Source organism: Anomaloglossus baeobatrachus, chromosome 3 (genome assembly GCF_048569485.1).
Source record: "Anomaloglossus baeobatrachus isolate aAnoBae1 chromosome 3, aAnoBae1.hap1, whole genome shotgun sequence".
NCBI lineage: Eukaryota > Metazoa > Chordata > Amphibia > Anura > Aromobatidae > Anomaloglossus > Anomaloglossus baeobatrachus.
The window spans coordinates 486,112,790-486,125,467 of NC_134355.1; the positions used below are offsets into that span (position 1 = coordinate 486,112,790).

A 12,678-nucleotide genomic window follows, 5' to 3' on the forward strand; every position below is an offset into this window, starting at 1 on the left:
AGGCGCTGGCCCTGGGAAACTGGTGCCTTGGCGGTGGCGGTGTCTCCCCTTTACGGTCGGACTGTTGCCTTCAATCGGGACTTTGTTGCTGGGAGACCCGAAGGTCCCCTTCACTGACGGATTTGGCAAATTATGGCGACTCCTAGCCTTGCCGGGATCCGAAAGGCCCCTGCCACTGGTGCTGACTGTTCTTTGTATACCGCTCCGGTACCGCCGGGCCACCACCCGTCCACGGTCCTTTCGGCAACCTCCGAGCAGTCTCTCCTGCAGACGGTCACCGCCGTCTGTCAACCTTGCTGTCTCAGTCCGGGGCACACACCCGGACCAACTTCAGGCTTCTTGCTGTCACTTTTCTCTTGCCACTTCTGACTTCTCTCACTACAACTCCACAGTTTACTCCTCACACTTTCAACTCTCAAGCTAATCTGCCCGGTTTTCCCGACTCCAGGGCTGTGAACTCCTCGGTGGGCGGAGCCAACCGCCTGGCCCACCCCCTGGTGTGGACATCAGCCCCTGGAGGAAGGCAACAAGGGTTTCTGGTCTGACCTTGGTATTCATGCAGGGAATGTGGGGTGTGTGTGGTGTTATGACCTGTGACCCCTGGCTTGCCCAGGGCGTCACAATAGTTCTCCATGTATTATAATTCACCCCATAGTTCTTCATTTATTATACTGCACCACATAGTCCTCCATGTTTTATAATGCAGCCTCATTGTCCATGTATAAGGTAGCCTCCATAGTCCTCCAAATATTATAATGTAGCCCCCAAAGACCTATATGTATTATAATTCAGCCCCATAAATCTTCATATTGTATTATGCAGCCTCATACTCCTCCATGTATAATGCACCCTACAGTCCATATATAAGGTGTCCTTCATGTTTATTATGCAGCCCCTTAGACCTCCATGTATAATGCAGCCCCATAGACCTCCATGTATCATGCAGCCCATAGACCTCCATGTATCATGCAGCCAGCACCCCCAGGCCTCCATGTATCATGCAGCACGCCACCCAGAGCCTCCATGTATCATGCAGCCAGCCCCCCCCAGGGCCTCCATGTGTCATGCAGCCAGCCCCCCCCCAGGGTTTCCATGTGTCATGCAGCTAGCCCCCCTTATGGACCTCTATGTGTCATGCAGCCAGTCCACCCAGGGCCTCAATGTGTCATACAGCCAGCCCCCCCAAAGCCTCCATGAGTCATGCAGCCAGCCCCCCCCATCAAGGCCTCCATTTGTCCTGCAGCTAGCCCCCCCCCATGGCCTCCATGTGTCATGCAGCCAGGCCCCCTCAAAGCCTCTATGTGTCATGCAGCCAGGCCCCCCCAAGGCCTCCATGTGCCCTGCTAGCTAGCCTCCCTGTGTACTCACTGATTTATAAAAAAAAAACAAACAAGTACTCATCTCTCTTCTCCTTTCACTGTTGTTCTGTCCTCACCTCTACTTGTTTCACTCCTGCTCGCCTCATCTCTGTCCTCATTCCCCCACTGCTCCAGTCGGCATCCTCCTGTCCTGTGCTCTGTGCTCTCACCACACACTGAAGTCGCACAGGAGTGACCTCACCGTGCAGGCAAAGGGGGAAGAATGATGATGCATAGAGCGGCGCCAGCTGCTCTATGCAATATCATAGCAGTGTGCGATGACGGGGGCCCAGTGCCGCCACCGCTGAGACCAGGCAGGGGGGCCCGGTGTCAGCGGCGGCGACCGGGTCATAAAGCGGCCTTGTCGTCTGTTGCATAACAGCGCAGCACCTTTCTCACAGAAAGGAGCTGGCTGCTGATCTGCCGGATGGCCGTAGGCCCCTAACCTCCCAGGCCCGGTCGCAATGGTGACCACTGCAACCGCGGTAGTTACTCCACTGCCTATATTTCTAGGACAGTGAGGGCAAAGTACCCCTGACCATGTTCATCAGCCTCACATTCACACCTGCATGTTCCATGTTCCCTCAAACACAGCAGATATGAGCAAATTCAATGAGAATATGTTGCATGAAGCATATAAATGTGTTAAATTGAATCTGTCAGCAGGTTTTTGCTTTGTAATCTGAAGACAGCATGCTGTAGGAGTTAAAATACAGAATTCAACTATTCAGAATTGTTTTAGCACCAAGACCTTATCATTGCTCAGACTACATTGCCTTGTGCCTGGTAGTCTGACATGCCTCCTCTTTTGATAAGCAGCTCACTATCTATAGACATTGTATATAGAGAGTCTGGTGTGGGTGGGGACAGCTTTCTCAGCTGTGCTGCATTGCTAAATCTAAAAACTGATTGTGTCATATTTGGTGCACCAAGTAAACTGAGTGATACATCATTGGATTCAGGGTCTCTTTCCTACATTATGTTGCTCTCAGATGAGGTAGCAAAAACCTGATGATGGATTCCCTTTAACGACCCAACAAATGGTGACCTGAAATAATAAAAGTGATTTAACACTATAAATGTGAAGGGTTACAACTAAAAACCTGGTAACTTAATGGGGTCAGTCCTTTTTTAAGAGGCTGAATGCCATTTCTAACCTTCTTACAAGGTGACTGGATGTATCTTTATTATTGCTAACTTTGACACTGTATGGAGCATTGAATGTGACTAATTTAGCTACATTTCAATGCTATTGTTTTTTCCTATTTTGTCGCATACAGTATTATACTGTTATACTGTGCAGTGTGATACTCCTTGTATTGTATATCATTGTAGAGTTAAGCGGGCTTTACACGCATGTGAAAGTGTCGCGGGCGGAGGAGGGGATGCTGCGCTCTCCCACTGCTAGGGTCCGGCTGCTGCTGCTGCTCAGTGGTGGCTCGAGTGGTGGGCCGGATCCCGGGGACTCGAGCGGCGCTCCTCGCCCGTGAGTGAAAGGGGGTAGTTCGGTTTAGGGATATTGTCCGTGACGCCACCCACGGTTGTGGTGAGGTTGTGACACCACCGCTACTCTGGTCGGGGATCCCGGGAGCGGTGACAGGGAGCAGCTTGGATGTTGGTTCTTCCCTCCGTGGGTAGGGGGGTTGGTTGTCCCGGGGCCCGGTGAGGGGTATGGATGCAGGGCAGGCGGGTTACGGGGCCTGGTGAAGTGCAGGGTCGCGGGGGCAGCGCTGTGCCGCACAGCACGGTGGTACTCACTGAGCCAATGATGAATGCAAAGTCTCCGGTAAAATAAACGGCTGGATGGACGGGTCTCACAGACAGCTGCGGTGTTTCTCCTCCCGGCAGGTTGATGGTGACTGCCTTTCCCTGCACCTGTGTAGTGTGTACGGTTCCAATGGGTTCCCACCGGTAACCCGCTCCCCAGCTTGGATGGGTGCTGAAGGAGCCCCTTTTTGCCCGCAGGCTCTGGCCCTGGGAACTGTAGCCTTGGCGGTGACTGTGTTTCCCTTTACAGTTTGAGCTGTTGCCTTCAATCGGGTCTTGACTGCTGGGAAACCCCGAAGGTTCCCTTCGCTAACGGATTTGACAATTTTAACGGCGACTCCTAGCCTTGTCAGGGTCCGTAAGCCCTGCCGGATGGTGCTGGCTTCTCTTTGTTCACCGGTCCGGTACCGCCGGGCCACCGCCTGTCCACGGTCCTTACGGCTCACTCTAATCGGCCTCTCCTGCAGACGGTCACCACCGTCTGCCAACCTTGCTGTACCGTCCGGGCCACACACCCGGACGCGGTCAGTCTTTTCTCCTACTACCTCCTCACTCTCCAAAACTAAACTGACTCCTTTTCCCGCCTCCAGGACTGTGAACTCCTCGGTGGGCGGGACCAACCGCCTGGCCCACCCCCTGCTGTGGACATCAGCCCCTGGAGGAAGGCAACAAGAATTTTTGTGTCTGACTTCGGTGTGCATAGCCGGGGTGTGGGGTGTGTTGGTGTAGTACCTGTGACGACCTGGCTTGTCCAGGGCACCACAAAAGCACCCGCCACCATCGATTGTGCATCATGGGCAAATCGCTGCCCGTGTCGCACAACATCGCTAGGAACAGTCACACATACTTACCTGCCTAGCGACGTCACTATGGCCGGCAAACCGCCTCCTTTCTAAGTGGGCGGTTCGTTCGGCGTCACAGCGACGTCACTAAGTGCCCAATAGAAGTGGAGGGGCGGAGATGAGCGGGCCGAACATCCCGCCCACCTTCTTCCTTCCTTATCGGCGGCGGCCGCAGGTACGATGTCGTTCCTTATTCCTGCGGTGTCACATGTAGTGATGTGTGCTGCCACAGGAACGACGAATAACCTGCGTCCTGCACAAGCAACGATAATCGGGATAGGAACGAGTGGACAACGATCAACGATTTGGTAAGTAATTTTGATCGTTAACAGATCCTTCCTGCGTTTCACACGCAACGACGTCGTTAACAAGGCCGGATGTGCATCACGAATTCCGTTACGCCAACGACATCTCGTTAGCGATGTCGTTGCGTGTAAAGCCCGCTTTACTGCTATATTACTTACTCAACTTCTATTACTGAACTGGTAATGCTAGTGGATATCTATCACTATATGTACAGCCTAATCTGTCTTTATGTGACACCATCATTAGAATAGCTATATCTATTAACTGGGATATTTCATCTCATGTACTTATATGTCCAGTACTGGTCTACTTTCAGGTTTGCCAATAGGACTTTCATTGATTTATACACAGTAGCTAAAAATCCCTTTTGATACTCCGTAAAAATGTTATTTTTATAATATTGGTTTTATCTATGGTTGTTATTCTTCTTTGTGTTGATGAAGGTTTTCTTTCCTTTATATTACCATGTCTGTATGATCTACTCCTGCATTGTCTAAACAAAATAAAATATCTCAAAATCTGCAGAAGACTTTCCCTTTCTTTTATATTTTAAGGAATAAACTTTTTTTTAACCTTTTCAGTGTTGGTAAAAAGCATAAAATATTTTGAAAGCAGCCTATGGCTTCATTCACACATCTGTGTTGCATGTAGGTGTTGTATCGGTTTTTCTACACTGATCCAATGACACCAGTACCATTAAGGCACAGTAATACACAATAGAGATGTATACAGGGATCAAAAAGATAGCTACTGATTGAATAATAAGTAACCAGTGCAATTAAGTCTGTCTTGTTTTAATCTTTAGAGCCTGACGAAAGCCCTGATTTTCGCTGTGTTCACATCTGTGCTGGGATCTCTGCAATATGGATATGGTATTGGAGTTATTAATGCACCACAAAAGGTAAAACGTAAAAGTCTATTCTTATACTAAACTGTTGTATATTGTAACACTGAAGTATTTTTGTATGGCTTGCCAAAATAAAACACCCTAGATAAAAAAAATTAGAATACTTTCATTTTATATAGCAACAATGATGTCAACCAATATACCCTCTATTGCTTTGTAGCTAATGAGCAGGGCACTTAGGGCCTACGGTAGCGATCAGTTGAAGCCATGCAATTCAGAACAGCATCAAATTAATATTAACATACAGCATACTAATTACCTTCACAGCAGCTAGGTCTAGGACAGTGAAGATTATTGACTTGAATCGCCACGGTGAGAAGGTGCCGAAGAGATTTGGGGTTAGACTACTGATGGGGCAGGCCAGTGAAGAGGTTCTCTAAGAAAATGTTAAAGTGGCCTCTGTCATGTAATTGTAATGGCAGCCGTCCTAGTCATTCGTCGGCATGGGTTGCAGCAATCTGAACAAAACAGAGCTCCCAAGACCTGTGTCTCAACTGACAGAGGAGCTATATCATAAGCACAATTAGTGGTGAGCTGCTGGTAAAGGGCTGTGACATGAGAAGAAATAAATCTCCTCAGTTGACTAAGTACAAAGGATTTATTTATTTATTTATCTCCAGCACCATCAGCCAAGGAAATTATTTTTTTTTCATGTCATGGCACTTCTCCTCAGCTCACAGAGGTAGGTGTGCTTACTATACAGAGGTGTGCACACAGAGATGTGCTTACTATACAGCTCCTTTGTCAGTTGAGATGGTAGCTAGGTTTCTTAAGACTGCAATTTGTTCTGACAAGTGGCTAGGACTGCAGATTGAATTACATTATGGGGCCATTTTATCACATTTTTGGAGAACTCTGAATGTCTGAATTTCTTTTGGCCTAGGCCAAAGAATGATTATGAGCCCCTTCAGAAGTCTAGAATAAAGCTCAAATGTCTGTATTCAAGGTAGAAGGCAATGAAGATTTTAAGATATTTTTGTCTTATTCATGGTGGTGTATTGGAGTGGAGAGGTTGATTTTGTTATTTTTGGAGGTCTATGGCGATTAAGGAGTTGATTCCAGTATTCCTGGTGGACTATGGCCTGTAATGGGTTTATGTTTGGATGCCTGGTGGCAGCGAAATGGCTAATTTTTGGATCTTTGGTATAGGGCAGTGGAAGAGTCAATTCTGCATACCTGGGGTCCAGTGGTTACTTTTCCCTCCAGTTCCCAGGATTGAGCTAGCTATAACAGGAGGCTGCATGATGATTATTTCCAAGCAGAGTGAATCAGGAGCACTATGCCCGATAATAGAGGTGGAGCTCAGAGAATCTACAATGGAAAATATGGAGCATATTTTCCATGAGTAAGGATTACTTTAAGCTGCTAGGCTGTCCAGTGCACTTTTAGGCCCCTGTATATAATTGATAAAAGTTGTCTGAACCCACCAATTTCAGTGGTGTAGGATGACTTACTAATGTGTAGGGGGGATTTCAATTTATTCACTTGATCTTTTTGCTCTGTAGAAAGATTAAGCTGCTGCCAAAGGAGTCTGGCGGCAGCTTACTCCACTCTTCCCATAGAGAACATATGAAAACTCAGCCGAGCATTATTCGGTGTGAGGAAGTCGGGAAAGATAGATGATGGCCGAATGAATGATTGCCCAAAACAGATCACTGGAGTGTGGCAGATGCCAATGAATGACAAATAGTGTGTGAAATGGTGCTCTGTTAGGTTAGATTTTTAAAAAAAAAATTTTTTCAACATTAAACCTATAATAAAAATCTCACATTGCACTCACCCCAATGATAGTCAATGCTGCAGGTCAGATCTGCGAGTTTTTCCTCAGCTCTAAACAGACTGAAGAAAAAATCACAGCCTCTGGGATTAGAAGCTTGTGTCGGATCACGCGAACCAACAGAAGTCTAACAGTGTTTACTAAACAAGAAAAAAATTTCGGCTATAATGCTATAAATTCTTCTAGTAACAAACGTAGAAGCAACGGGTTACCCTTCTGTTTTTAAGGCATGTTCGATTTTTTTTGGTGTTCTTTCATAGAAAACAAACACAGGGAAATATATTTATGCTTTCTATAAATGTGTACACAATGTTTAGATTCATGTAATGTGTAGATGTATGTGTAATGTGTAAATGCGTGTGTAATGTACATACGGTATTTGATGTTATGCATATGTATATGCTTAGTATGTGTATGATGGATGGGAGGCCTAGACACTAGTGTTGCACAGGAGCCCCTCGTTGTCAATGTCTCCCATAGTGGCACATTGTTTGATTGCATCTTTTACCCACATGGTTGACCTTAGACCGGTATCCTGTGCATAAAACCTGCCGCATGTTGGTAATTAACCTGCAGCATATTACTAACAGATAGTGAAGGCCTCTTCCTTACAATTTTAAGAGCCAACATTTGTTCTTTTTGGAGGAAACTGTGAGTAAAATGATTTGTATCAGAAATTTGCTGCAATTAATACAATGATTCTAATGTTAGGACACATTTACTATTTAGTGCAGCTATTGTTTTCTTCCGTCATACACATGTATGTTTTGTCAATAATAAGAGGAGAATAACCGGTTGCCAGATACTTTTCTGCTGATATTAACGATGCTCAATCCATCTCCTGTTGGTGGGGATTTGAAAAACCCTAATATATGTGAACCAGGTTCTTTCGACTTTCCTCTAAGGGAAGGTTCCCACTTTTACAGTGATCTACAATGAGCACTAAGTCAGGGTTTCCGTTGGAAATCCTGAACAAAATGTTTTTTGACCGGAAGCACGACAGAGACTCAACTGAGCCAGTCAGTCAACTGGAGCTACTGGAGTCAATGTGGACACAAAATTGCCTCCATTCCAGTAGTATTCAAATGAATGGCTATGTCTGGGATTATGACGGAAACCCCAACTTAAGGCCCTGTCACACACAGAGATAAATCTGCGGCAGATCTGTGGTTGCAGTGAAATTGTGGACAATCAGTGCCAGGTTTGTGGCTGTGTACAAATGGAACAATATGTCCATGATTTCACTGCAACCACAGATCTGCCAAAGATTTATCTCTGTGTGTGACGGGGCCTTAAGTGTCCAGTGTGCAGCACAATATAAGTGTGAACCCAGCCTAAGGCCCTCTTCATTGTTCATGTTTTTGGTATGTGTGACATCCATTTTCAATCAATGGGTCTGCACACACGTCCCGTTTTCTCAGGGACATGTCTGTTTTCTCCGGAAGCATGGGTGTCACACGGACCGCACACTAATGTGATCCGTGTGACATGTACTGGAGAAAACACGTGTCTTTGACATAAAATGCTTTTCTATACTCACCTGTCTCCAGCGCTGCTGTCTTCGGCACTGCTGTCACTTGCTTCTAGGCGCGCTCATTATGCTCATGCATATTCACTGCATCCCGGTCCCAGAAGCAGCAGCAGCGCTGGAGACAGCAGTGTCGGGGACAGGTAAGTATAGAAGTTCATTCTGTCAGTGTGCTATGTGGATGTCACATATATAGCACACTGACAGCACACTCTGAAGACACACAAATACACACCTACACAGCGGACTGTGCAAAATGCTTGTATTTTGCATGGAACTGTGAAAGAAGCCTAAAAGCCCATTTACACAGACCATCGGCATGATATTACTGTTGATCAGTGATATTTTACTGATTAGCTGTTATTTAAATGCCTGTGTACACTGGAAGACCAAAGTATGAGAATAGGATGCCATAGATCTCGGAAGGGTGAGTCCTGTTCACACAGGGCAATGCACTGCCTGGAACGCTGATGTTTTATCCTGCACAAAAGATCATGTCACCAGATGAACGAGTGTTTTTCTCGCTGACCGGGTGATCGGCAGCCTGTTTACTCTGCAAGATAATCGTGAAAATGAGCATTTGTAACAACTCTTTCTCACAATTATCTTGCAGTGTGCATGCCCCTTCACGTATATGAGCAATTTAACAGAAACCCTTGACTGTTTAGTGTAATGCCATGGATTACTTATATTTAAACTGTTCTGTCACCTAGATAATTGAAGAACACTATGCAAGAGTACTCGACCTTCCGATAGTTGAAGTCACAGAGAGAAGTGGAAATGAGACAGCTGCACCGGCGGTCCACCCATCCGTTACCATGTACTGGTCGCTCTCAGTGTCAGTTTTCTCTCTCGGTGGATTGGTGTCTTCCTTTTTTGTTGGATGGTTTGCAGACAAATTCGGAAGGTAAGTATCTTTCGAACCTGGGTAGGATTAGATCTAACATTGGAGCAGAGAGCAGAATAAATGTTTTCATCTTTGATCATTTTTGGGGGTTGAAGTCTGTAGTTTTTACATTTTTAAAAGCTGTGTGCACATTTTAACGTCTGATGTCAGCCTAAATGATTTTTAAACAAAAAGTCTATAGTGACTAGTCCTGATACATCCAATATGTGGGTACTAGACGTTAGCTATGAACTATAGAACTATTTGTGTCCCATGCTTATTCATTTGAGAGTTTAGTTTTCATCTCCTATGGGAAAAGCACAGATAATAACATTCATCATGAAGAATATTACTTCCAACAATAAAATGATTTCTTCCATGGTGTGTAACCAACGAGAACTTTGAGATGAGAGAATTTCTGTACCAGCATTTCCAGTGTATATTGGTAAAAAGTCACACACGCTTTGTAGAACCAGTTATGTAAGAACTAGCTTGTTGTTCTGCACTATGAACTATGGTCAATACAATAAATACTTTGATTTTATAGCTCATTCATGGAGAACAGGACAAAGTGACAAAATAATAGCTAGCATTGTGCAGATTCAAATTTCTATTTGGCTACTACCATGTATAAGTATGTTGCTATCTACAAAGAGGATTTCTGTGTAAAGATATTATTGCCATGTTAAAGGTCTTGTGTAGATTATGCCATCTATCCCCATTTATACTACTTCAAGGGAATCTGTCAGCAGGTTTTTGCTATGTAGTTTGAGAACAGCATGATGTAGGGGCTGCGTGCTTGATTCCAGTGATGTGTCACTAACTAGGCTCCTTTCTGCACCTTCAGTAAGTCGGTGTTTTATGAAAAGGAGATTACCATTATAGGACTAGTTGTCTAGTGGTATGTAGTCCTCCTCCTCTGTGTAACTCCAACCCCAGCACTGATTGCCAGCTTTCTGGCTATGCACACTGTACACAGAAAGCTGCCAATCAGTAAGCCTTCGAAGGCAGGATTATCTTACCCTCTGTTCCAGACTGTCAGTTATTTTGCTCATTGTAATTTATATTTGTAGTTTGTATGTAATCCCTTGTAAGAAGTACAGCACCATGGAATCAATGGTGCTTTAAAATAAATATTGAAAATAATTGTAATAGATAGTGGTGTGGGTGAGGTTATACACAGTTTAGCATTTAGAGAAGTGGTATAGCTGGAGCAGCAAGCAGTCCAGTAAGTGGCACATTGATGGAAGCAGGATACTTGCACATGCAGTACAGACCAAATGTTTGGACACACCATCTCATTCAAAGAGTTTTCTTTATTTTCATGATTCTGACAAATTGTAGATTCACATTGAAGGCATCAAAACTATGAATTAACACATGTGGAATGAAATGCTTAACAAACAAGCGTGAAACAACTGAAAATATGTCTTATATGCTAGGTTCTTCAAAGTAGTCACCTTTTGCTTTGATTACTGCTTTGCACACTGTTGCTCTTGATGAGCTTCAAGAGGAAGTCACCGGAAATGGTCTTTCAACAGTCTTGAAGGAGTTCCCAGAGATGCTTAGCACTTGTTGGCCCTTTTGCCTTCACTCTGCGGTCCAGCTCACCCCAAACCATCTCGATTGGGTTCAAAGCTGGTGACTGTGGAGGCCAGGTCATCTGGCGTAGCACCTCATCATTCTCCTTCTTAGTCAAATAGCCCTTACACAGCCTGGAGGTGTGTTTGGGGTCATTGTCCTGTTGAAAAATAAATGATGGTCCAACTAAACGCAAACTAAATGGAATACCACACCGCTGCAAGATGCTGTGGTAGCCATGCTGGTTCTGTATGCCTTCAGTTTTGAATAAATCCCCAACAGTGTCACCAGCAAAGCACCCCCACACCATCATACCTCCTCCTCAATGCTTCACGGTGGGAACCAGGCATGTAGAGTCCATCCTTTCACCTTTTCTGCGTCGCACAAAGACACGGTGGTTGGATCCAAAAATCTCAAATTTGGACTCATCAGACCAAAGCACAGATTTCCACTAGTCTAATGCCCATTCCTTGTGTTCTTTAGCTCAAACGAGTCTCTTCTGCTTGTTGCCTGTCCTTAGCAGTGGTTTCCTAGCAGCTATTTTACCATGAAGGCCTGCTGCACAAAGTCTCCTCTTAACAGTTGTTCTAGAGATGTGTCTGCTGCTAGAACTCTGTGTGGCATTGACCTGGTCTCTAATCTGAGCTGCTGTTAACCTGCGATTTCTGAGGTTGGTGACTTGGGTAAACTTATCCTCCACAGCAGAGGTGACTCTTGGTCTTCCTTTCCTGGGGCGGTCCTCATGTGAGTCAGTTTCTTTGTAGCATTTGATGGTTTTTTCCACTGCACTTGGGGACACTTTCAAAGTTTTCCCAATTTTTCGGACTGACTGACCTTCATTTCTTAAAGTAATGATGGTCACTCGTTTTTCTTTACTCAACTGCTTTTTTCTTGCCATAATACAAATTCTAACAGTCTATTCAGTAGGACTATCAGCTGTGTATCCCCCAGACGTCTGCACAACACAACTGATGGTCCCAACCCCATTTATAAGGCAAGAAATCCCACTTATTAAACCTGACGGCACACCTGGGAAGTGAAAACCATTTCCGGTGGCTACCTCTTGAAGCTCATCAAGAGAATGCCAAGAGTGCGCAAAGCAGTAATCAAAGCAAAAGGTGGCTACTTTGAAGAACCTAGAATATAAAGCTCGCTTTACATGCTACAATAAATCTTACGATGTGTCGGCGGGGTCACGTCGTAAGTGATGCACATCCGGCATCGTAAGTATGATTGTAGCGTGTAAAACCTCCGTGCAATTGCGATTGAACGAAAATCCGTTCATCGCATGCACGTCGTTCATTCCTCAAAAAATGAACGTGAGGTTGTGCAATGTTCCCGAGGCAGCACACATCGCAGTGTGTGACACCCCGGGAACACTGAACGACAGCTTACCTCCATCCGCGGCTCCCGCCGGCAATGCGGAAGGAAGGAGGTGGGCGGGATGTTTACGTCCCGCTCATCTCCACCCCTCCGCTTCTATTGGCCGCCTGCCGTGTGACGTCGAGGTGACGCCGAACGTCCCTCCCACTCCAGGAAGTGGACTTTGCCGCCCACTTCGAGGTCGTATGGAAGGGTAAGTTCGTATGACGGGGGTGAATCGTCTGTGCGGCACGTTCAACAAATTGAATGTGCCGCACATACGATGGGGGCGTTGCAAATCGCATACGATATTGTAAGTGAAACTGCAACGTGTAAAGCAGGCTTAAGACATATTTTCAGTTGT

General features: G+C 45.5%; 1 protein-coding gene across 1 annotated transcript in view; it reads left to right on the plus strand.

Annotated features, from left to right (window-relative positions):
* The window catches only part of SLC2A2 (solute carrier family 2 member 2), a 127,930-nt gene that overhangs the window by 58,736 nt on the left and 56,516 nt on the right, over positions 1-12,678 (plus strand). Inside the window, exons 2-3 of the mRNA XM_075340627.1 lie at positions 5,079-5,174; positions 9,199-9,392. Of these exons, the coding sequence (XP_075196742.1) occupies positions 5,079-5,174; positions 9,199-9,392 (290 nt within the window). The remainder of the gene's footprint in view (positions 1-5,078; positions 5,175-9,198; positions 9,393-12,678) is intronic.